This window comes from Phoca vitulina, unplaced genomic scaffold (genome assembly GCF_004348235.1).
Source record: "Phoca vitulina isolate PV1807 unplaced genomic scaffold, GSC_HSeal_1.0 scaffold19, whole genome shotgun sequence".
Taxonomy (NCBI): Eukaryota; Metazoa; Chordata; class Mammalia; order Carnivora; family Phocidae; genus Phoca; species Phoca vitulina.
Window position 1 is genome coordinate 25879841 of NW_022589722.1, and position 23880 is coordinate 25903720.

Sequence of the window (23880 nt, forward strand, 5' to 3'; positions counted from 1 at the left end):
GGTGGTGATGGTGGTGTGATGGTGGTGATGATGGTGAAGATGATGTCGTTTGTGGTGATGGTGATGGTGGTGATGATGGTGAAGATGATGATGGTGGTGGTGGTGATGGTAGTGGTGATGATGGTGATGATAATAATGATGGTGGTAGTGGTGATGGTGGTGATGATGATGATGTTGTTGATGATGGTGGTGATGGTGGTGTGATGGTGGTGATGATGCTGGTGATGGTGGTGGTGGTAGTTATGGCAGAGAGAGGGCTGGTGTGGCTGCCCCTGGAGATGGCATTGCTGGCCTCAGGCATGCTTAGACATCTACCTTCATGGGTCTCAGAGAGCCTTCCCATCCACATTGTGTGAGGCCAGCTGACGCAGGCAGGAGGAGGGCTGAGCTTTATGGAGAAAAAGGCCGAGGCTCCAAGAGGTTGGTGGAGTCAGGAGTGGGTGTGTGTGTTCCAGACCCAGTGAGGTTTTGCTCTTGCCCCTGCACTTGCTCACGGAGGCCAGTCCAGTCACCACACCGCTGCCTGGTGGCCCCACCCTGGGAGTACTTAGAGGGAGGAGGCTCCAGGTTGCAGAGGCAGCTCAAACTCTGGGGCCAGAGGGACCTGAGTTTCAATCCATCAGTGCTGTCACCTGAAGCCAGTCCTCTCGTGTCTGTGAGGCTCCATTTGCAGAGAGGTTGGAGCCCAGAGGGCCCAGGTGCCAACTCATCAAGGGCTTCCAGCCCTAGGCAGCAGGGCAGCTGGGGACAGGAGCAGGGCTTCAGGCACAGGGCAGAGAAATTTGGGACTATAGGGAGCAGGTGAGAGGGTGGTGCCCTGAGTAGGCACTGGGGAGCAGGTGAGAGGGTGGAGGCTGGGTGGGCATGGGGAGTGGGTTGGGGGTGGTGGCCTTGGCAGTAGTGGTCTCTAGGAGTCCCACAGTGAGGCAGGAGAGGTGTGAGGACAAAGGACTACAACAGTGTGACAGCCTTAAACAGGGCCAAGTGAGGCAAAAAACAAGTTAGGACAGAGTCGGCGGAGCTGAGAGCGAGGAGAGGGGTGGTCATGTGTGGTTCTAGAGGCCACGGCAACTGTTTGCACCCATGAGGTTGCAGGAAGGGTTTTGGTGGTCCTGGGTGGGGTGGCATTGGGGCCAATGCAGAGCCAGGCTTTTCTGCCTCTAAAACATGTCTCAAATCCACCCCATTCTTCCCACCTCCAGTAGTATCCCAGGCCAGGCCAACCCATCCTTCCCACCTCCTTTTGGCCCTCCCTGCCCCACCCCTGCCTGTGCACTCACTCTCCCTTCAGCCCTCAGAGGGCTGGCTTAAAAACAGACCAGAGCACACCACTCCCTGCAGAAAACCCTCCTGTGGCTTCTTGTTGCACTTGAAATAAAACGCAAGCTCCTTCCGTGGGTCACAGCGGGGCCTGCCCAACACTCCATTTCACCCCCTTCCTGCCCTCAGCTCGGCACACTGGCCTCATTTCTCTTCCTTAAATGCACCCAGCTCATTCCAGCCTCCCAGACTCTGCACATGCTGTTCCTTCTACCTGGAGTGCTCATCCTACAGATCACGCATGGCTGGTGCCTTCTGCTTCCTATTTTTATCTTCGGCGTCTCTCTCCTTCGACAAAGTGCCTTCCCGCCTTGCTCCCTTGTTTGTTTACTTCCCAGCCTTTTTATTAATTTATTCAACGACTATTTGTCGAGCACCTAGTATGTTGCTGGCACTGTCATGGCCCTGGGGGGGGAGTGCAGCAGTGAGCGGAGCAGACCGCAGTCCCTGCTCTCCTACCACCTTCTTTCAGGTTGGGCAGATAGGTGCTAAATCATGAAGATATAAATACATAAATTACACGGTATGTTTGGTGGTGATAAGCGCTCTGGAACCCAGAGGGAGAGAAATTCATTGACTCGTGTGTCTCTCTCCCTTGCTGGAGCATCAGCCGAATGAGAGTTGGTGCCAAGTCCGCCTCATCCACTGGCGTAGCTGCAGCGCTGGCCCAGTGCCTGCACGTAGTAGGTGCTCAGGAAATGTTTCCTGGACGGATGAATGCATCGTCAGGCCTGGGGGAACAGGGCGTGCGAGCTGGAGGAGTGGGTGTTGCAGGGAGAGGGAAGGTGTGAGCAGAGGTCTGGAGGAGGCAGCCGGTGCTCTAGGACCGGAGGAGGTCCAGCGTGGCAGAAGCAAGGGGCCGGCGGAGGGACGGTGGGCTCAGAGGCTGGCGCTGCGGTGGGCAGGCCCGGAGCCACCCCAGGGAGGATGTTTTTCAGCCCAGGGGTTGACACGTGGCAGGCCGAGTCGCCTGAAAGCTTATGTAAGGCCCATGGCTGTTTTTCTAGAACCAAAAGCAAAGCCTGGAGCTTGGGAGAAAACTCTGCCTCCCCGACCAGCCGGGTAAAGTGGCAGGAGGTGCCAACTCCCGCCTGTTGCCCCCGGGAGCCGGAGAAATGTCCAAACGCATCAGCTCTGGGCAGCTCAGCAGTGCGCTGAGCCCCGGGACTCAGGTTCCATCTCCAACTCCCATTGCCCAGCCCGGCCCTGTGAGGGTCCTAGGGCCCGGGAGACCCCTGGGCGTGACGATTCAGGGACGGGTGGCCTCTCGGATGGGGTGGGGAGGGGACAGGCCCTGACGAGTGGCTGTCCTTCCTCCTTCACCATTGGCCGGCTGTGTAGAGGGGGCCACGCAAGGCCATGGTCAGTCATCCCCGAACTGGAGGGCCAGTGCTGGGACTCTGGCATCTGAGCGTGCCCTAGTCTCGGTGCACCACTTCCTCCTCTGGGTCTGTTTCTCCAGCTGCATGGGAGCGTTCCTGGGGTTGTTGGAAGCATCAGTCGAGACCGGGATGTGAAAGTCCCCCTGAGCTGTAGTCAGGAGCAGCTATGAAAATGTGGGGGCCCCCGATCACAAATTATGAAGAATTTCAAGTTGGTGACGGCCGAGCATTAAACCCAGAGCAGGGCCCTTCTGCGCGTGGAGCCCTGGGTGGCCGCGCTGATCACACTCCCAGGAAGCCAGCCCTGGTGGCGCTTTCCCTCTGCTGTTACCGGGCTGTGTGTCTGTCCTGTCCCTTCTCTGGGCCTCAGTTTCTCCAACTGTAAAGCAAAGAGTTTGGTGTGTAAGGTGCCTGAGTTCTCACCTTTGTGAGGTGGTGGGGGGATCCCTGGGCTATCCGTCGTAGGTCTCAGCTCAGGGGTCACTGCCTCGGGGAAGCCTGCCCTGATTCCCCCCTGGCTTGCCCGGCTCCCTTGGTGTGCGACTCCACGGCCCTCCAACCTCTCCTTTGTTAACGCCTGTCAAGCTGGTGACTTTACAGTAACTTCCCTTTTTTTTTTCTTGCAAATTTTCTTGTCTTCGATGGTGTAGTAGATATGCAACTGTAGTCTCATAAAAACATAACAAAACCCAAATGATATCATAACTACGTTCTAGGTGGGTTTTATTCTTCTCATTCTTCATCTCCCCAAACTGAGGCTGCGCAGGGTTGACCAGACTTGCCCCAGGACCCCTCCCTGGAAGTGGATTCCGACTTGGGTGCATCGGGGCCCTCAGCTCTCTCCTAATCTTCGTGGCAGAGTGCGGACGAGGGGCCTATGGGCTGTCTGGGCTGTGTCCCCTTGTGGGGGAAGGCGGGTTGGGAGGGTGGGTGCCAGGCAGCCCCTGCCACGTGCTGCCCTTCCTCCTCCCCCAGGGCTCCTTGCTCAGCGCAGACATGGCTGAGAGCTCCCCGCCGCCCTCCTCCCCTGCCGCTGCCCCAGCAGCTGAGCCCGGAGTCACGGAGCAGCCGGGGCCCCAGAGCCCCCCTCCCTCCCCTCCAGGCCTGGAGGAGCCCCTGGATGGAGCTGATCCTGAAGTCCCTCACCCGGACCTGGCCCCTGTTGCCTTCTTCTGTCTGCGACAGACCACCAGCCCTCGGAACTGGTGCATCAAGATGGTGTGTAACCCATATCCTTTGTGTAGGGGGGCCAAGCTGTTCCCTGATGGAGCCCTGCCTGCCCTCTGGTTCGGAGGCCACGGCGGTGGTGGTGGTTGGCGAGCTCAGATGGGGGGCCTGGGGGAACATCGGGGCATGGAGGGCCGACTGATGAGGACTTGGCGTCCTGCTGACCTGAACGTTCTGGAAGTTGTTGACGACTGCGGGGGTTGGTCCGGTGCCCGGCTGGCTCAGAAAGTCCTCAGGTGTGAGCCCCAGGCCTGCGCTGGGACTGGGGTTGCCGAGTTAGGTCAGAACCTGACCCGTGGCTCAGCTCCCAGGGACTGAGCCGTTTGCCTGACGGTGGCCACAAGGGTGATGAGAGCCTGATGGGGACCCTGTGAGCGTGGACCCCGAGGCAGCAGTAAGCAGCCTCCTCACAGATCTCCCTGCCTCCACTTGCTGCCCCGTGTTGGCTGGCCCCTGCCTCGGACCCTTCGCAAAGTCCTAACCCAGCCCACCGGGCCACCTTACTTCTTTTTTTTTTTTTTTTTTTAAAGATTTTATTTATTTGACAGAGAGAGATACAGCGAGAGAGGGAACACAAGCAGGGGGAGTGGGAGAGGGAGAAGCAGGCTTCCCGCGGAGCAGGGAGCCCGATGTGGGGCTCGATGTGGGGCTCGATCCCAGGACCCTGGGATCATGACCTGAGCTGAAGGCAGATGCTTAACAACTGAGCCATCCAGGCACCCCCGGGCCACCTTAGTTCTTACCAGCTGCTTCCTCTGTGTTCTTCCATGCCTCAGGCCCTTCTCACAGGCTCTTCTTTTTGAAATGCTTTTCCTTGCTGTCTTCACCTGGCAGAATCCTTCACTGCATCCTTCAAATCACAGCGTGTCACCTCCTCAGGGCAGCCTGCCGTGATTCCCCCTCGGCCTCTCTGTTTGTTGTCACTCCCTAGCTGTGGCATTCTGAATGTACCATTTGCCTCCTCTAGGGTCCTGTCAGGTGAGTGGGGGACATGGACCGAGCCTGTCTGGTTCGCTGCTGGACCCCAGCCCCCAGCACGGTGCCTGGCACCCGGCGCATGCTCCTTCAGTGTTCACTGGGCACATATTGGCGGTGTCTGAGCTGAGTCTCCAGTAATGAGCGGTGTCAGGTGGAGAGGGCGGTGGGGAGGAGGGCGCGTCAGGAGCAAAGGCCTGGAGAAGAGAGGAACCGAGGGCAGTTTGTTGTGGTTGGAGTGGAGGAGGGAGGGCCAGTGTGGAGGGGGAGGGGGAGGGGGAGAGGGAGGCTCGCAGGGCCGAGTGAGGAGCTGGCCCGCGTTCTCAGGGCAACGGGATCAGGTGAAATTTACAGCAGGGTGTGATGTGGAGCGATCAGTGTTTTAGAAGGACCGACTGCTCAGTGCGCCATGGAAATGGATCATGGGCTGAGCTGGGGGCTGGGGGCCGGTGAGGAGGAGGCTTTGGCACCCAGACATGGTGGCCTCTGGGTTTGGGGGCCCGCCAAGCAGAAGATTCTCTGCCAGTGCTTGAGGCCACGCTGAGTAGCACCTGAGCCCAGCTCTGGACACCTGGGCTACCCGGGATGACGGCTGGGGTGGTGAGGTGGCCCCCAGAAAGGCTGGGGGAGGCAGCCATGCAGAGCCCAGGGCTACTGGCCTCCCTGCTCTGGAAGGGCTGGGTGATGACCTTGGAAACCGGAGGGTCTCTGCTGTAGTGGGTGGAGTGTGGGTCTGGGTGCCCTTAGCTGGACGGAGGGCCAAATGCCAGGTGTTCCTTCTGTAGGAGGGCTCAGGCGGTTTCAGGCATGGTTAGCGGGTCCGTTCAATAAGTCTGTTCCCCCAGCGCTCACTGACATCAGCCCTGGAATCGTGGAGGATAGAGAAACAGCTAGCTGGTCTGCCCTGAGGAGCTGCCAAGAGTGGGGGACGCAGGCACCATCCATGGGAACAGTTTTAGTACAGTATGTTGGGGAAACCTTAGGAGCATGTGAGCTGGGGGGTGGCCAGGCCAGGAAAAGGGGGACCACAGGAGCTTTGGGCCTTTGAGGAAGAGAAAGACTCCTTGGAAGACGAGGGAGACGATGGAACCATGTCATAGGTACCTAGCCTGGGTGGGACTAGGGCTAATTCTGGCTCTGCCATTTGGGTGCTGTGTGACCTTGGGAAAGTTACTTTACCTCTCTGAGCCTCATATGGTCTAGAGAGTCAAGACCTGGGCTGGGCTGGAGGCAGAGGCATGGCTCAGATGACCTTGACTTGGGAGTGTGACCCAGCTCACCCTCTGACAGGCTCTGGCGCATCTGGCTGGGCAGATGCAGCCCAAAGCTGGCCCCAGTGTCTCAGAAGCCCTTGGATGGAGAGCGCATCCGAGTCCCGTCTACCGTAAACTAGATGTGTGACTTTGGGCAGCTCCTTCTCTCTGAGCCTCAGTGCCTCTACCTAAATAGAAGGGCCTGGATGAGATGGCCTCCTCCAGCCCTGGGAGCTGGGGTGCCTGCCATATTTGGCCTCACCCCTGACCTCACGTACTCGGGGCCCTGGTCACTGAGCAGCCCACAGCAACCCTTCCAGGTTGCTACATTTCTGGTGTGTTGGGCAAACAGAGTCCCTGGGGTCCTCTGGCCTTTGTCCTCACCATCCCCTTGGGCTCCACCCTCAGTGCATGTGGGAGCCCGGGAGTGGGAGCAACAGTGGGGGCTGGCCCCCAGAAGGGAGGGAAAGGGTCCCGCTGCTGGTCAGAGCAGGGCTTGGTCCTCCTCTGTCTCAGGGAGAGCCTGGGTCCAAGCGTGTGGAAGCCGCCCGCGGGAGGAGGGCTGCCAAATTCAGCCTCCTCCTTCGGGAGGGACTCCCCAACACTGGCTGCTGCTCAGAGCATGTTGGGCTCCCTAGGCCCCGGGACAGAGGCTGCTGAGGCTGGGGTGAAGGATGCAGGTGATTCAGGTCTCTGCCTGAACTGACTGCCTCGCTTCTGAGCTCCCTTCTAGACCAAAGATCTGATGACTCCAGAGTGGGGCAGCCTCCGAAGTGTCAGGTCTGGGACTCTCAGACTGGAAGCTTCTGTGATTGAGTCTCAGGGTTCAGAGTTTAAATGTAAGGCTCACGGACAATCAAATTCCAAGCCTCTGTGATTTCAAAGTCTGTAAAGTTCTGTGTTTCAAAGAGGGCGTGAATCTGAGATTTGGCGGCTGCGATGGTATGTGTTTGGAAGTCCAAGGACGCGAGATTCTAGGCTTTGTGAATAGGATGGTTCAGCGCTCAGATTTCATAGCCTGAGTCGGGCCCGTGGGAGGGAGGCCAAGGCAGGTTTCTGCAAATGCAGGCCCAGGTGACCTTGGTTGGTGCATCAGGGGCCCTGGATCAGAGACATGACCGTAGGTACGCTCAGGCCGGGCTTTAGGGTCTTGGTGTGTATGTGGGTGTCTTTGATCAGGTGCTCAGGGCTCTAGGATTCTTCCCTGGCCAGAAACCTCCCTTCCCCTGCCTCCTTCTTGGGAGGGAGCTCCAGGAAGGGGCAGTGCTTAAGCAGGTGCTCCTCAGTGGGGACGCTGTTGGCATTTGGGTGTGACAGTATTTTGTGGTCCAGGCTGTCTTGCATATTACGGGATATTTGGTGTTCTTGGTCCCTAAATATTAGGAGGCAGTGGCCCGAATCTTTGTGACAACCATAAATGACCTTTCCCATCCCCAGACTCTGCATGGTTCTGCTTCCCATCCAGAACCCAAGGAATGATGGACGTGTTGGCATCAGGGTCAGGCTAGCGGGAGCAGCTATCAGGCCCAGCAGGCCCGGGGCCGGGGCAGAGCAGGATGGCAGGGTCTGCTCAGAAAGACTGTCCTGAGCACTAGAGTCCCTGCTGTGTGAGCCAGTTGTCCTTTGAAACCTGGTGCTCCCTGACTCAGCTCCTTACCCGGCTCGACCCTGAGTCGCCACCTGACTCCCCGGAGAGCCAGAAGAGGCTGCTGGGACTGAGCTGAGCTGGTGAGCCGGGTGGGAAAGGGCCGCTCGCCCGGATGTCCGCACCACTCCCTGCCGGGTCTGGGCCTTGAGCAATGCACCGCCAGCCAGGGTTTCAGCTGGGAAGTCTCCGGGTCTGAATGTCGGGGGATTGGTCCTGCTGTTTGACTCATGGGTAGGTGGCATGTGGAAAATGCTGGGGACCTGAGTCAGACAGACCCAGGGGCTCATTCTGCCTCTTATTTGCTGTGTGATCATGGGCCAAGTTTTTTGTCTTTTTTTTTTTTTAAGATTTTATTTATTTATCTATTCGAGAGGAAGAGAGAGAGAGAAAAAGAGCACGAGCAGGGGGGAGGGGCAGAGGGAGAGGGAGAAGCACACTCCCCGCTGAGCAGGGAGCCCAACATGGGGCTCGATCCCAGGACCCTGAGGTCATGACCTGAGCCCAAGGCAGACGCTTCACCCACCGACTGAGCCACCCAGGCACCCCCATGGGCCAGTTTTTTTTGTTTTTTTTTTAAAAGATTTTATTTATTTGACAGAGAGAGACACAGCGAGAGAGGGAACACAAGCAGGGGGAGTGGGAGAGGGAGAAGCAGGCTTCCTGCTGAGCAGGGAGCCCGATGCAGGGCTCGATCCCAGGACCCTGGGATCATGACCTGAGCCCAAGGCAGACGCTTCACCGACTGAGCCACCGAGGCGCCCCCATGGGCCAGTTTTTTAACCTCTCTGAGCCCCGTGCTCCCTGCTGTCAAATGGGGGTGGTGTACCCCCTTCTCAGGAGTGCACTGAAGACCAGGCAGTACACAAGGCGAGTGCGGACATGCAGCTCTGCGGACTAGAGACGCTGCCGTCCATGTGGTTATCACGCTTATCGGCTGCGCTCACAGGTGCACCAGGCCTCATGGATCACCGAGCAAACGCTCTGCTCGTGGGAGATGCAATGAGACGTTAGGCATCAAGTCTTTAGACAGCACATAACGCCTTCAGAGGACATTGTTCCCAGGGAAAATCATCGATCTCTGTTACTTAGGGAAATTTGTGCCAGTTACGCCCTCGGTCGTCACGCCCTCATCCCCGGACACGTGGCTAGTCGGCCGCAGCGCGACCCATCAGCTGGAAACCTACCTATTTTCTCCCCCGGCTTCGATGCGGGAGCCTGTGTTGGGAGCCTACCCGGCTGCGTGTGGGAGAAGGGCCCGTGGGGGGCTGTATTTGCTCTGGTTTTCCCTCCCCGAGCTTTGCTTTTCCCGGCTCTGTAAGGGACGCTTACAGGTGATTAGAGATGACTCCTTGGAAGCATCCAGCAGCGTGTCCAGCACAGGGGAGGGGCTCGGGGTGATACTAAGGGCTGGCACTCCTGGTGCTCAATGCCCTGCTGTCTTGACACCTGTAACCACCCCCCGAGGGGCTGTCACAGCCCCATTTCCCACACAGGGAAGGTGAGGCTCAGAGAGGTTGAGTAACTTCTACCCCGTGTCGCACAGCCAGGATGTAGCAGAGCTGGGATGAAAACCTCGATTTCTCTGAATCCCCAGCCTCAGCTTGTATCCAGGACACGGCGGCCACCTGCCGAGTCTGGAGAAGCGCCCGGTTCTCCATGCTCCACCCGGGGCGGGGAGATTTGCTCCGCAGTTCCAGGAGGCAGCGGGGAGGGTCTCCCTGGGTTTCGGCATCTACATCCGGCACCCACCTCGGTGGCCTGCCTGGGGCCATCCCCTGAAGGGTGTGCAGCCCCCTTCCCTTTGGGCGCACTCCGGGGCGCATACACGGTGGGAAGCCAGTGGGCTATGAAGGCGGCCTCTGCAGGGCAGGCCTGGGAGGAAGGAGACACCAGCTGCCTGTGACCTTGGATCTGTCACTCCCCGCCCCCCCCCCCCCAGGTCTCCCGTCTGCAGGATGGGAGAGTTGGCCAGTGAGGTTGGGAAGGGGCTGGTGGGGAACCCACTTCTGTCCCTCCTCGGAAAGCATCTCAGTGCTGTCTTCGGGGAACACCCGGGCGCCGTGTTCCTTGTGGCTGGGCTCCCTCGCTCTGTTCTTGTGGCTGTAGCCCGGGCTCTCATCTGTCCCTCTGGCCCCCTTCTGTCTGCTTCTGGTCCCCTGCCTGGCTCCGGCCCTCTGCTTGCTCTTGCTTCGAAGTCCAGCTGGCTGAGACCCCCGCCGTGCAGACCCTCTGACCTTGCCGGTCACTGGGCAGGAAGAGGGCAGGGCCCACAGTCTCATCATAGCTCAAGCCTTGTGCTGTTCATTCTGGGGGTTCAGCATGTTTGCTGGAGGTGAATGGGCTCTCGTTCGTCTCTCACCCATTCATGAGATCATTTGACAAGATCATTCGACAGCTATGACCGTTTTGTGCAAGGGAAGGTGACTCCGACTCCCTGGGAGAGACGTCGGTCGGAGGCCCCTCCCGAGAAGGCACCTGTGGGGTGGTGATGAGGAATGATGGTGGCCCAGGGCGCTGGCGGGGCCTGGAGAGGGGGGTCCAGGCGCAGGGGTTGGTGCCTTGGGGTTGGTGTTGGGAGAGGGCTCCGGTGACCCCAGGGACTATGGCTTGCATGAGTGTGAATGCAGACCTGCTCCTGGCTTCTTGGCCAAGAGGCCTTTGCCTTTGCTGAGCCTGTGTTTGCTCATCTGTGAGGTGGGGCCATAGCAACCCCAGTTGGGAATGTCAAGAGGTCAAGTGACAATTCCAGGACAAGCCCTGGCTGGGCTCCTACAACAGTTAAGTGCCGAGCAGCAGCTTTAGGCACCCTGGGGCCAATGGGGAAGCTGTAGGGAGTCACCTGGGGTGGCTCAGGACAAGGGTCCTGAAGGTGGTGCCAGCTGGGCCCCCGGTCTTTGACGATCCACTCCCCATCTCTGGGCATGCTCCCTCAGTCTTGCTGCACCAGATCAAGGCCTCTAGGACCCTTCTGAGGGTTTTTAACTATCAGGAAGCCCTGCCTTGATCTAACCTCCATCCCTCCTGGCCCGAGCCCATTCCCTGTGGCTGGGCTGTTGGGAACATCTGAGTTTTTCCATCTTCTTCCGTCCAAACAGACAGCTCCTGGGATCTCACCCCAAATGCCCACCGACAAGGTGGCATGCCTTCCTTCCCCTGCACAGTGAAGAGAGCACCCGGGAGCCTGGAGTTGTGCCACATGGGCAGTCACCTCTGCCCTGGACCCAGTCTCTCCCCCCTCCCTCACCTTCCTCCTCAGGGGCTCCTGGGGCCCCCTTGTGTGGAAGGGGTTTGTCACCCACAGAGTGCTGCGTGCCCAGGAAGGGCTGTTGTCTCCCTCCCTGCCTGCCTCCTTTCATTTGTTTACTCATTCTTTCCTCACTCAGACGCCTCCCAGGGCTCCCTGTCCCCCCCCAGAATAGTCTCACTTGGCTGAATTTGGGTCCTTCCATGGTTCCCCGCCGGGCTGTCCTCCAGCCACCTTCCCGCTCTTTCCCTTCATGCTCCTGTTCTGAAGCCCAGACTAATGCTGATGTTTCCTGACATGCCCTCCTTCCCTGCCTTGGCTTCTGCTGGGTCTGCCCCCCAAGATGCCCGCTCCCTGCCTCCATGGCTACAAATCCCACCGGCCCCCCAGGCCCAGCTGCCTGGCCCCTCCCTGCAGGGAGTGTTCCAGGATCCCCAGCTCCTTCCTCTCTTGACCCCTCTTTATCCTATAACTTTCTTCCTGCCTCAGGGGAATTGTTTGTGGCTGGCTTTGTCTCCTCCATCTGGGTGAGGCCCCAGACAGCATGGCCTGGGGCTCTCACTTCACTCTGTGGCCCAGCCTGGGCCTGGCACTGATGGGTTCCTCCCTCGCTTTCCAGTTCATTCAGTACTTCCCCGCCTGCCTTGGCCTCTCAGATTCTCGCAGCAACTCCCGTGAGGTGGCAGGGCCGGGAGTTTGCTAACCCCCATTCTATAGCTGGGGAGACTGAGGCCCAGGAAGGAAGCATGCCTTGCCCAGGGGCACACGTTGAGTAATCAGACGGCCAGGGCAGACTGGAGCCCAGCATTCTAGACTCTGCGGCCGGCGCTGATGGCTTGCTCAAGGCTGGGGAAGGGGCTCTTTAGGGAAGGGTATCCCCTCCTCCTTCAGCCTGGGGCTAATGAGAATGCCCAGATGGGCGGCCAGTGTTGATGGAAGAAGCAACACGTGTCTGGGAAATTGTCCGTTTCCCTCCATCTGGTGTAGAGAAGGTTTGTTTTTCTCAGAAGTAAAAGTCCGCATCGAGCTGTGCCCTAGGGATGCTTCTGGTGGCCAGAGGGGCTGTCACACTCTCGACTGGTCAGCAGGGTGGGCTGGACAGCCAGTTGGAGGAGTCTGGCTGGGCCAGAGAGGGCCTGACCTTCAGGGCAACCTCTGGTACCATCACATGGGGATTTCTGTGTAAAGAGAGCTGTGGGTGAAGAAGCTGCCTCTGATCCAACCTGGGGGCATTGGTGAAGCCTGCCCGGAGGGGGCATTTGGCCTGGGTCTTGCTGCATGAGTAGAAGTTTTCCAGAAGCACAGTTGTGGGATAGTGTTCCAGGCAGAGAGAATAGTATAGAGAACTGTGAGTTTAGTGTGGCTGGAACAAGGTGAGGCACGTGCTGGATAACAGGTGTCAAATGCCAGTTTGGAGCTTGTTCTTGATCTTGCGGGCACTGGGGAGCCATTGATGGGTGTCCAGCAGGGATGGGGTATGAGTAAATTCATTTGTTAGAATGGTCACTCCTGGAGCAGAATGGAGGATGCTTGAGGAAGAGAGAGGCCTGGAGACCAAGCAGTAAACTCTTGAAGCAAATGTTGATTGATGGTTGATGATCGATCGATTGATTGATTGAACAAGTGTTTTCTGGAGCCCAGCTTCAGAACAGTGTTGGCCACTGTTCTACACTTGAGTGGAGGTGCCCTCGGGCTGTTTAGCCATGTTGGGTGGAGCCTCGGAATACCAGGCCTGGATCTTCAGTGGTGACCCTGAGGAGTCCCTAGCCTGATGGGCGAGGCAGAGCCAGACCCACATCACACTCCTGGGAAGCAAAGTGGGATAAAGGCTGGGCGGAGGGACCCTCAGGGGGGCCGTGGCCACCAGGAGGATGGAGTGGTCAGTCTGTCCAAACTGGGGATGCTGCAGGAACCTTCTGATGAAGAAGGAGGCCTCCAAGCCAGGGCAGGAGAGTATTTGATGGGCAAGAGGTGGAGGGAGGGGGGATGGCATCCCCGCTGAGGAAAGTGCCTCGTCAAGGGCTCTATGGTCACCCAGGATGCTGGTAACAGCCTGGTGTGTGGGCTGGGAAAGGAACGGGGCGGGGGCTGAAGGACATTTGGGGTCCAGATTTGGAGGACAAAGGGGGAGACTGCACCGGGAGGGCACTGGCGTTGACTAAGGACACCTGTGTGGGGGGAGCATTCCATCTTCCCAGCCCCTCAGACAGCTCTAGAGAGGCCCGGAGAGGTGGAGTGTTTGTCCAGGGCCGGGGTGGCCGAGGGGGGCTTGGGCAGGAGCCCAGGGTGTGCGCAATCCCGTGAGAGCTGACCGCGAGGCTAGTTGTAATTGATAGTGAGCAGGAGAATTAGAAAGAGGGCTGGCTGGCTAATGAAGTGTCAACCCCCTCCTGGGGGCATTTAAAACGTGATTGGATTTTTATTCGTCCATCCTGCCTGGGCTTCGGCATCTGTGTCAGCAGCCAGCTTTGACCTGCCACCTCCCTCGGACCGCCTCGCCATCCTGTTGGGAGACAAACGGCCCCGTTTGTTTCTTTCCGAGAGAAATCAATCCGTCTTTTTAATCAGTCAGAATGTCTCCTTGCTAATCTCTCTCCAGCTCTCCCGTGGGGCTGCCTTCCGCACTTCTGGCCCCGTCTGCCCTGTGGAGCTGTGCTCTGGTCTCCCTCTTCTCTCCCCAAGTTCAAATCCTGACGCTGGTACTTCCTGCTGTGTGATACTGAGCAGACAGCTCGACCTCTCTGGACGACAGTTTCTATCTGTCTGAGAAAGCATGAGAAGGCTTGGCTGACTTCGAGGTGCTGTAGGAATGCGAGGGCTTGGTGCGTTGGCGGGGAGAGGGCCAGGGTGGAGGTGGGGAGAGTAGGGTACCTAAGGTCTGCACCTGGCTTCCCCCCAGAGAGTGGCAGGAGAGGCTCTCAGCCGCACCCCTACGTTGAGTGAGGAGATGATTGGGGATTGGCTGTCCCCCAGGGTCCAGTCTGGGCTCTGCCAAGTGCAAGCTCCGCGACCTCAGGCAGGTCACTCCTCTCTGGGTGTCAGTTTTCTCATCTATAAAATTGTGGGGTGGGGGAGGTTAGGGTATCAGTGATTTTCACGTGGGATGATGTTGCCCCTAGATTTGGCAATGTCTGGAGGCATTCTTGGTTGTCACAACTTGGGAAGGGTGTTGTATTGGTTTCTAGTGGATAAAGGCCAAATATCCTATAATGCACAGGACAGCTTCCCGACAAAGAATTATCAGGTCCTAAATGCCAAAAACCCTGGCCTAGGTGGTCCCTGGGATCTCTTGAAGCTCTGAAAGTGTGGGCACAGCATGGGCCTTGGGGCGAGGAGGGTGGAGACTGAGAGGGGGAATCTCTGAAGGAGGAAGAGAGGACAGTGCTAAGTCCCAACCTGAAGGTTTCCTTTGGTCATATAAACTTGGGTTTGAATCCTGGAGCTGCCATTTACTAGAGTGTCACATTTCCAACTGCCTTCCCATGCACCCACCCGTCCATTTCCCCACTCACCCGTCCTTCCATCCATCCATCCATCCATCCATCCATCCATCCATCTTTCCATCTCTTCATCCATTCATTTACCCATCAACCCATCATCCATCTACCTAACCTTCACATTCATGCATTCATTCCCCCCTTCCCGACCATCTACCCATTCAATCATCCACAGACCCAAGGCCCCATCCCCACACTCCTATCTATCCATCTATCAACCCATCCACTCATCCATCCATTCACTTGTTTGGCAGATACTTGTTGATCAATACACCTGCCCCTATCTCCCATCCACCCTGCCACATGTTCACTGTCCAGTTAAGCCCTATTCTTGTACTGTCTACAAGGCTTTTTGTACCTGACTTGTTCTCCTCACCTTCTAGAACTATGAGCTCCTTGAGGGCAGGCTCCATGTTCCACTGATACCTGTCTCTTCTTTAGGCCACAGCCCTCAGCTCTGCACATAGTAGGTGTGCAGAAAAGCTTTCAGTGAAGTGTATCCTAGCAAGCAAGGTTTGGAGGTGGAGGTTGTGTGGACAAGATGTGGCTGACCAAGAGCACTTACACAAAGGGCCTTCAGTGTCAAGCCAAGGAGTTTGGAAACTCTCCAGAAGGCAGTGGGAAGCCACGGAAGGCTTTTGGTTCTGGAGGAACCCTCTGGCTGTGCAGGGAGGATTTATCAGAGGAAGCCAGGCTGGAGGAGAAGGCTATTTCAGAGTCAGGGGTGAGGGAGTACAGCCTGCCTGGGTGGAGGTGCAGCTTTGTGGTTGGAGGGGAGAGATTTAGGTGGTGAAATGGACAGGTCTCTGAGAGGGACAAGGGGATGAGGGGGAGGGAACCTCTGGAGGGTTCTCCCATCTGGACAACTTCTAGCATTAATGGTGGTTGGGGGACATCATTCATTGGGGTGGGAAATGCAGAGAATTTGGTGATCTGGGGAGAATAGGACCTACGCCATTATGATGAATTTGAGGTTCCCAGAGACATCCTAGGGGGTGTCTTTGTTGCTCAGCAGTGAGTCAGCCTGGGGCTGGGACAGATTCCGGACCTGGTCAGCTTGCCGACCACCATATTGCCAGAGTTGGGGCCGTGGGAGTGGGTGTGCAGTCAAGGAGAGGAGAGCGGAGACCAGAGGGTGGGGAGCCTGAGAAAGGCCAACATTTGAGGGACAGAGCCAAGAAGTAGAAGGAGGACCTGCCCAGGTCCTTGTGGTATCCTTGGAGCCCAAGGGGGAGAGAGTTTCTAGGATAAGGATCTTCACCTGGGGTTCTTGAACTTGGAAGGGGACAAGTTGCACATTTGTTTTCACTGGTGTGTGAGTGAAATTGAACATTTCTTTCTGTTGTGAACAGAGGTAACAAACCAGGGTGTGATTATTGGCAGCTCCCGCAGTCACTGGTAGCGATCATCTGTCACTCCGCGGTGGCTGTGGACTTCATCACTACTCTCCAGCCGCATACATCAGACCTGCCACAGGCTCTGGCTCTTCATCGTGTTCATAATGAAGCTCACGTGGTGCTCCATCCCAAGTCTGTTTTTTTAAAAAAATGTTTTGACAACTATTTTAACATAACTGGCTTCCTTCCTTTCTAATTCTAGGCATTAAAAACAAATGTATGCATTAAAAACATGATTCTGAGAAGGGGCTCATGAACTTCCCCAGGGGGTCCGGAGAAGCCTCAGAACTGCTTTTGCAGGAGAGTGGGCCGGCCGTGCCCAGGGCTGCTGGCCAGATGGGCGAGGAGGAAGGTGCGCATGCGCGATAACGTGTGCAGGTGCCCGAAGGGCTGTGGCGCCCAGTGGGAGTGCATACGTGGATGCGTGCACGTGTGTGGTCACTGGCAGGCAGGGGAGACGTGTGGTGGGGGACAGGCCCCAGGAGACCGAACAAGAATGTCATCACCCTCTGTCTGTGTCTCCACCGAGTGTCTGCTTGTGGTTTCTGGAGGGCAGGGACTGTATCTTCTTCATGTGGGGTTCCCAGAGCCACTGTGGGCCAGACAGAGGGGGTCTCGGTGAGGGGCTGCCGAATAAAGGAGTAGTGAGTGATGGATGTTAAAAGGGAGAAGAGGAGGGATCAGGGTGGGAAGGGAGGCTGCAAATCCCTCCAGCACAGAAATTCCTCCTTAGGCTCCTCGATACCTCCAGGTGATGGGGACCTCACTCCTTCTGAGCTGCTCCAGGTAGGGCTCTGGGCACAGAGAGGGATGGATACCCTCTGCCCTGGGACAGCACAGGCTGGCTGGTGGTGAGAAACCAGGACAGATCACACTCAGTTTGATAGCTGACATAAGGGGGGTACATCCAAGACATTGTGAGTACCCCCTGCCTAGGACTCCAGGAGGGTTCCCCGCGGCACACCTTCTTTGGGGGTGGGCTCTTGAGGCTGGGCCAGCCCCCAGACAGTGGGACCCTGGGCCCCAGCGGTCTGCCCTGCCCTCCCCTTTTCATCAGCAGGGGCTGAAGCCTCCTTGGCTGGAGTTCTTATCCCATGGACCATCCGCCCTGGGTTTTCTTCCAAGCTGGCAGCCCCTGTTCCCTCACCTCCCCCACTCCGGCTGTCTGCACTGGGCACTGAGGCCTGCTGGGCATCTGGGAATCAGAGACTTTGGCCAAATTCAATGAGTTCTCAAATTAAGGGGCCTTTAAGAAGTGGAATTGGGGGCAGGGACAAGGAAGGAAGGGAGCACTCACTTCCTCATCTTGCCCCTGTAAGGGTTCTCAGCTCACGGAGACTCTAGCATATAAGCAGAACCAGTCCAGCCCAGGCTGGGCTGTGTGTCATGTGGGGAGCTCCCCATTGCTGGAGGCATGTAAGCAGAGAGGCCTAGGACCATCTGTCCAGCAAGTCTGTCCACTTTATGGAGCAGCTTTCTGTCTCAGCTCAACCACCGTGTGACCTTGGGCAAGTATCTGGACCTTTATTTTTGAATCTGTGAAGTGGGTATAATAACCCACTATCTCCCGAGACTGCTATGGGCATGGGAGGAACAAATCTTTTTTTTTTTTTTTTTTTAGAGGGAGAGAGGGAGGTTGGGCAGAGGGAGAGGGAGAGAGAGTCCCAAGCAGGCTCAATGCCCAGCGAGGAGCCCAATGTGGGGCTCGATCTCACAACTTTGAGATCATGACCTGAGCCAAAATCAAGAGTCGGAAGCTTAACTGCTGAGCCACCCAGGCGCCCCTTTGTTGCCCTTTTTATTGAGGTGTAAGGTGTACATGCAGTAGAGCTCACAAATCTTTGTGTCCAGCTCGGGGCATTTTCCCGTATAAATATACTCCGGTGACCACACTCAGGCCAACAAGAACATCTCCAAAAGATGGAGAGCGCCCCAGAAGCTCCCTCGTCCCCCACCTCCGATGGGTGCTCCCCCGAAGTCACCGCTGCTCTGAGCTCCTTCACTGTAGGGTTAGCTTTGCCTGATTTTTCACTTTATAGAATTGGATTCACACACTCTTTGCTCTTGGGTGTCCTGCTTCTGTCACCCAGCGTTATGCTGGTGAGCTTCGTCCCAGCTGTTGCGTGTGTCAGTGGTTTGCTCTTTGTCCCATTGCTGGGGAGTCTTCCATCGAACGGATGTGCCCTGGCTTTCTCAGCTCAGCACTGCTGACACATGGGGCTGCATAATTCTTCGTGGTGGGGCTGTCCTGTGCATTGCAGGATGTTTAGCAGGGTCCCTGGTCTCTACCCATTAGATGCCAGTGCCCTGCCCCCCCGAGGCAATCAAAAACGTCTCTAGACATGGCCACATGTCCCCTGGGGGTCAGAATCATCCCTAGTTGAAATCTGCTGCCCGACTCATTCTCCCGATGATGCACACTTGGGTTGTTCCCAGGTTGGGGCCGTTAGGAATAAGAGAGCTATGAGCCTTCTGGCACAGGCCTTTCTGTGGACTTCTGTCAGAATTTCTCCGGGGTGTGCACCCAGGAGGGGCCCGGCTGGGCCTGTTTCGCTTTAATAGATGCCAAGCAGCTCTCCAGAGTGGCTTTTGCTCATAAAGACAAGTCAAATGAATCAATTAATGAATTAGTGAATGGATATATTCTTTGAAGCCCAAGGGTCTAGAGCATAGTTGACATTTGAAATGGTAGCCACACATCACAGCCGGGGCCTAGGACAAGGACGTGCTCTAGGGACCTCCAGGGCAGGAGTAAGCCTGGTTCATCTCAGAGCCCTGATGCACAGCCCAGGTATACATACAACAGTTGCTCCGTGGATGCCTGTGGATCTGGCCATGTAGAAGCCGTCCTAAGAACTGGGATCTGGAATCTCAGACCTCAGCCTTTGAAGACTGGAGGCCTGAGCTCCTATCCTGGGACTAACTGAGGACCAGTAAGGGAAGGACCCCCACGTTGGGTCTGGCTCTCCTTCCCTGCCTCTCTGGTCCAGGAGGATGCAGCTTCCAGCCCTTTCTTCCACTTGATTTATTTAGACAACTGAGGTGCACCCTGGGAAATGGATCTGATTTCAGATTTGACAAAAATAAAAACAAATTTGGCTGCCTCAGCCAAACCCAGCACTCCTGCCCCCACCCCCCTCCCAGAGCCCTCCGAATTACAGAAACTGTGACTGTCATCTGGGCCTACAGGATGGAGGGTGGTGGTCACCATGGTAACCGTGCTGGCCTCGGGCTCTGGCTCCTAGAGAGGAGGCTGCCCTGAGGGGCCTGCTGGGGCATCAGGCACTGTCCCTCCATCCGGTCACTCTTCTCTCTGGGAAGTAGCAGGTTTGAGGAGGCCCTCGGCCTGGTTGGCTTCCCAGATGACCCTGTCCCTCCAGTTTTCAAGACGGCAGCTGGGACGTGGGGTGGAGTAATGACTCTTGTCCAGCTGGACTTCTTACTGACTGGGGGCCTTGAGACCAGCACCCTCCCCTTGCTGACTTGCCCTCCCATTAGCTCCTCCTCGTGGGATAGCCCCTCCTCCCAGCCACGCAGGGGCCACAGGGGCGGAATGTCATCCTTCCCGACTCCCAGGCCGCCTGTGACCCCGGCCCAATCGGGAGGAGACAACGTGGGCGAGAAGGAAAAAGCAGATATTCCACTGAGCACATGCCAGTCGAGGGCTTCTCGTGTTCCAGGCTCTGTGCCTGGGGGTGGTGGGGCACGGGGCTGGGAACATGGGATTAGGAGTCAGCAGGGGGCAGATTCAAATCCTGCTGCCGTCACGTAACAGCTGTGTGACCCTCGATGGATGTGGAGCCACAACTCCTTCTCAGCTTCCTTGTCTGCAAGATGCAGATAACAGTAGTCCCTGCCAGTTTTAGGGGACTTTGCTGAAATTCTGGGGGCAACTCTGCGTTGCCTGGCCTGAACTGAGTGGTTCTTTTTGAAAGGCTGTTAGTGAAGATTCGGCCCTCGGGAGGCGGACACGGGACGGAAAGGCTGTGATAGCATCTCTTCTTTATTCAAGGTCATTCTAGGTAGTCAGCAGTTAACGCGAGCAGGGGATTGCAGTCCTCTGCTGGTGAGGTGGTCCCCCCTCCCCCCCCCCCGCCCCCAAGCCAAAGAATGGGAGACCCTGGGTCCTATTACAGGAGAGGGTGACAAAGAGGGGCTTTCCCTGCTGCCCACCACGTGCCGAGCCCTGGCCCCAAGTCCACGGCTACACAGGCTCTGTGTTCTGCCCTCCCGCACGCGCTTGCTGTAGGGTTTAACTGAGATAGTACGAGCTGTTTGATTGGAAAGCTCCTTGGCAAACAGACATTCGGGAGCACTTGAGAAATGTTTGCCAGGGTTACCATCGTCACTGCTGCTGACCCGGGGCCTGGAACACAGCAGACCCTCAGTATATGCTCCTCGATTCGCTGCTGGGCTCTGAGGACCACCGGACGCGCCACCAGCAGAGCAGGGGGAACGGGGTGGGGGGGGGCCGGCTCTAGGTGGGGCTGCGCCTCGCGTGCTGGGGCCGGGGGTGGGGTGGTAGTGTGGTCGGGGGTGACTCTGCAGCCCCCGAGAACCCTTTGTTTCTTTCTCCCCCAGCCGGGTGGGTGTCTGGGAAGGTTTTCTCTGCCAAGGAAGCCCAGTTGGGTCGCCATTGATCTCTTCCCCCATCCCTGTTCCTCAGAGGTGCCCGTGGCTGCCGGTCTCGGGTCGAATCCGGGGGCTGTGCTGAGCAGGTGCTACACGCAGAGCCTGGACCTTTGGGGAGACGCGGGGTTTGGGTGTCTGTCTGAAATCCAGCCATGGCTCAGGGACCCCCGTGGGCGGGGAGTCTGTGGTCTGAGGGTCCCTTCTGCTCCCGGCTCACGGTGTTGCAAGGAAGGCTCTCTGTCCCTCCGGTTCCCATCTGCGCAGTGGGGGATTGAATGAGTTGCTTCCTGAGGACCTTGGTGGGATTGTTCTGTGACGGAGGTCCCTCTGGCCAATGGAGCAGGCAAGGCGACGGGGTCCCCACTGCACAGTCTCAGGTGCCAGGCAGGTGGCTTTGAGCCTCGCCGTGAGAGGCAGTGGGGACCACTGAAGACTGCGCTCGTGGAGCCAGCACTCGAGTCTTGGCCTGCCCTGTTACCTAGAAATCCTTACCGCCCTCTTGGGGCCTCCGTCCTCCCTCAAATGGTCCCAGAACCCCAGAGTTACGCCTGACTGTGCTTTCAGATTTCCTCACTGCTTATGACTAATGGTGGAAACATTAGGCACTGGGCCAGGCCATGGACTTCCACAGCCTGGAGACCTTGACTCCCTCTGACAATCTCCTTCCCCAGGCTTCGTGGTCTGGTTTGGCTTCAAGGAGGGCTGGGGCCTTTGATCCCCGAGCCAGTGGGGTGCATGTCAGGAACCATGGGCAACAATACCAGCTCTGGCCGGACTTCTGAGCCTCCCGGGCTCCTGGAAAGGGCCCAGGCTCTGCCATCTGGGATTTCCCCGAGTGCCTCGGGGCAGGGCTGAGACTGTCCACCTCTGAATGTCTGAAGCTGAGCAAGCTAGAGGTGAAAGCCACTCCATCTGCCTCCTCGAGGGACTCAGTGCAGTGAGTAACAACAGAAGCAGCATCACACAGTGGCTCTGGGCACCACTGAGTCAGGTCATTTGGGCTGCTTAGTGGCTGTGTGACCTTGGGCAAGTCACTCCAGCTCTCCAGTCCTGTTTCCCCATCTGCCCCCAGTGAGCTGTGATGAGAGCCAAGGCCATGTCCCTAGGGACTTGGCACACAGTAGTCATGGTTACTGCCAAGTTCATTACTGTGGTACAAGCTAGACCATGTGGATAGGAAGCACTTCCAGAGAGGAGGCTGAGCCACCAACTTGTGAATGGGGAAAGGTGCTTCAAGGGAAGTTTCAAGAAGGGACAAATGGACTGGGCTGTGAAGGATGGGTAGGAGTTTGCCTGGTAGAGACGGTAGAAGGAAGTGCATGCAAAAGGTATGCTTGGGGACAGCAAGAAGTTCATTGAATGCCAAGCCCAATGGGTGGGAGATAAGGCCAGAAGAATTCATTGAGTTCAGAGTGTAGGCAGCCTTGGGTGTCAGGCTAAAGAGGGTGGAGGAGCCATAGAAGATTTCTGAACAGGGGAAAGGCATAATCAGAGCTGCGCTTCAGGCAGATTAATCTGGCTGTGGCCAAATGGCTTGGGGGCAAGCAAAGCAGGCCCTGGTTCTGAATCTCAGCTCTGTCCTTTTCCAGCTGGTGAGCTTGGGCAAATCAGGTTCCCCTTTGTGTCTCAGGCTCCTCATTTCTCAGTGGGACTTACAACAGCACTCAGAATTAACTGAGGTGATGCTTGCAAAGCGCTCGGATAGTACTGGGCACACAGCACTTGCCTGGTGATTGTGTGGGGTAGATTGGAGGGGCAGAGACCGGAGCCGGAGGCTGGGGGGTGCTGTGCAGGGTCCAGGTGAGAGACACTGGGGATGGTCTGAGGCCTCAGGGAGGGAGGTGGAAGTCACAGGCAGAGACAGGCCACGTATCACAGAGGAGAACACTGGCCTTGGAGTCCAGCAGGCTTGGTATGAATCTCAGTTCTGGTACTTCCCAGCTGTGTGACCTAGGTGAGGCCCCTAGTTTCCCTGAGCCTCATTTTCCTCATTTGTACAATGGGCCTGCTGACCTCCATTACTCAGGGCCCTGGTGAGGAAGAACTGTGGGGTTCTGGGCTCCTGGGAGAGACCTGCTAAGTGCACTTTGAACTTGAAGCTGGCAGGGAGGGCAGAGGGAGCAGAGGAGGCAGCTGGGAGGAGAGAAAGTGTGGCAGGCAAGGGGAAAAGCAAGGGGAGTGGGAGATGTTCACTGGTAATTAGAACGCTTGAACTTCAAAAAAGTTAATTAATGACGAAGCTGCTGCTCAGAGCAGTGGTCAGGCTAGAAGGGGGCCCTGGCAGGGACTGCAGTTAATTACAGGCTGTGGCAGGAGAGTGGCGGTGGGGTGGGGGGTAGGAAGGAGCAGGGCTGGGCGAGGAGGGTCTGAAGGAGAGGTAGGAAGGAAAGCAGCATCCCAAGGTGAGCAAGGGCCCGGGGATGAGAGGGAGGCTGTTGCCAGGGTAACCAGGTCCGTCTCCCATCAGGCAAGAAGAGGTGTTCACCCCCAGTGGGTGGGGTCTGGGTAGTGTGGCTATGTCCCAGCTTAGAGCAAGGGGCTGGGGTTCTCATTTGGAGACACGTAAGAATCACTGGATATCAGAATGGACAGGGCCCAAAGAGATTTACTTATTCATGCACCAGACATTTACTGAGCTCCTACTAGATGCCTGTCACTGTTAGAGGTATGAATGCAAAACCCCTGTCCCCTTGGAAAGGAGGTTCTAGCTGTGGATGAAGACAACAAGCATGCCAACAAGACAACTTTAGGACATAAAAGTGCCTCAGAATCCCTGCCTAAAGCTGGTGGCTGCAGGAGACTTTCTGCCTGGCCGGGCCTCTGGAGGCTGAGTTCCATCCCTCTTGGTGCAGAGGCCGGGGGGGACCTAGACTCCGATATTTCAGAATCCGGTGATGAATTCTAACCCCGGCAATGGAAGAGGAGGGAAGGATAGGGTTGTCCAGCCCATCCCAGCCACACTGCACAGGCCCTCTGCAGGCTCCAGCTGCAGGCTTGGGGCAGACATGGAGAAGGCATAGGTCAGGGGAGGGGAGAGGTAGGGGAGGGGAGAGGTAGTCAGAGAAGGGAGGCAATGACAGAGGGAGGTGGTCAGAGGTGGACAGGCAGGGATAGTCCAGAGATGGCCTGCCAGCTGGGCGTCTGTGGACTTCTCCCTTCCTGGCCCCGAAGGGAACACTCAGGCTGGGGCAAGGAAATGGGGGAGGGGTCCTCGAGGGCGGTGGCTTCATATGATTTGTGTTCTCTGGTGGGTCTGGCACCCGCGGCTATGTCTGTTGTGAGGTGCCTAGGCTCCTCTTTGGTCT

General features: G+C 57.2%; 1 protein-coding gene across 2 annotated transcripts in view; it reads left to right on the forward strand.

The window, feature by feature from the left end:
- Positions 1–23880, forward strand: part of CACNA1I (calcium voltage-gated channel subunit alpha1 I) — a 113016-nt gene that overhangs the window by 6858 nt on the left and 82278 nt on the right. For both annotated transcript variants that reach the window (XM_032416306.1, XM_032416305.1), the window contains exon 2: positions 3678–3931. In XM_032416306.1, coding sequence (XP_032272197.1) covers positions 3699–3931 — 233 coding nt within the window. In that variant the 5' untranslated portion in view covers positions 3678–3698. The remainder of the gene's footprint in view (positions 1–3677; positions 3932–23880) is intronic.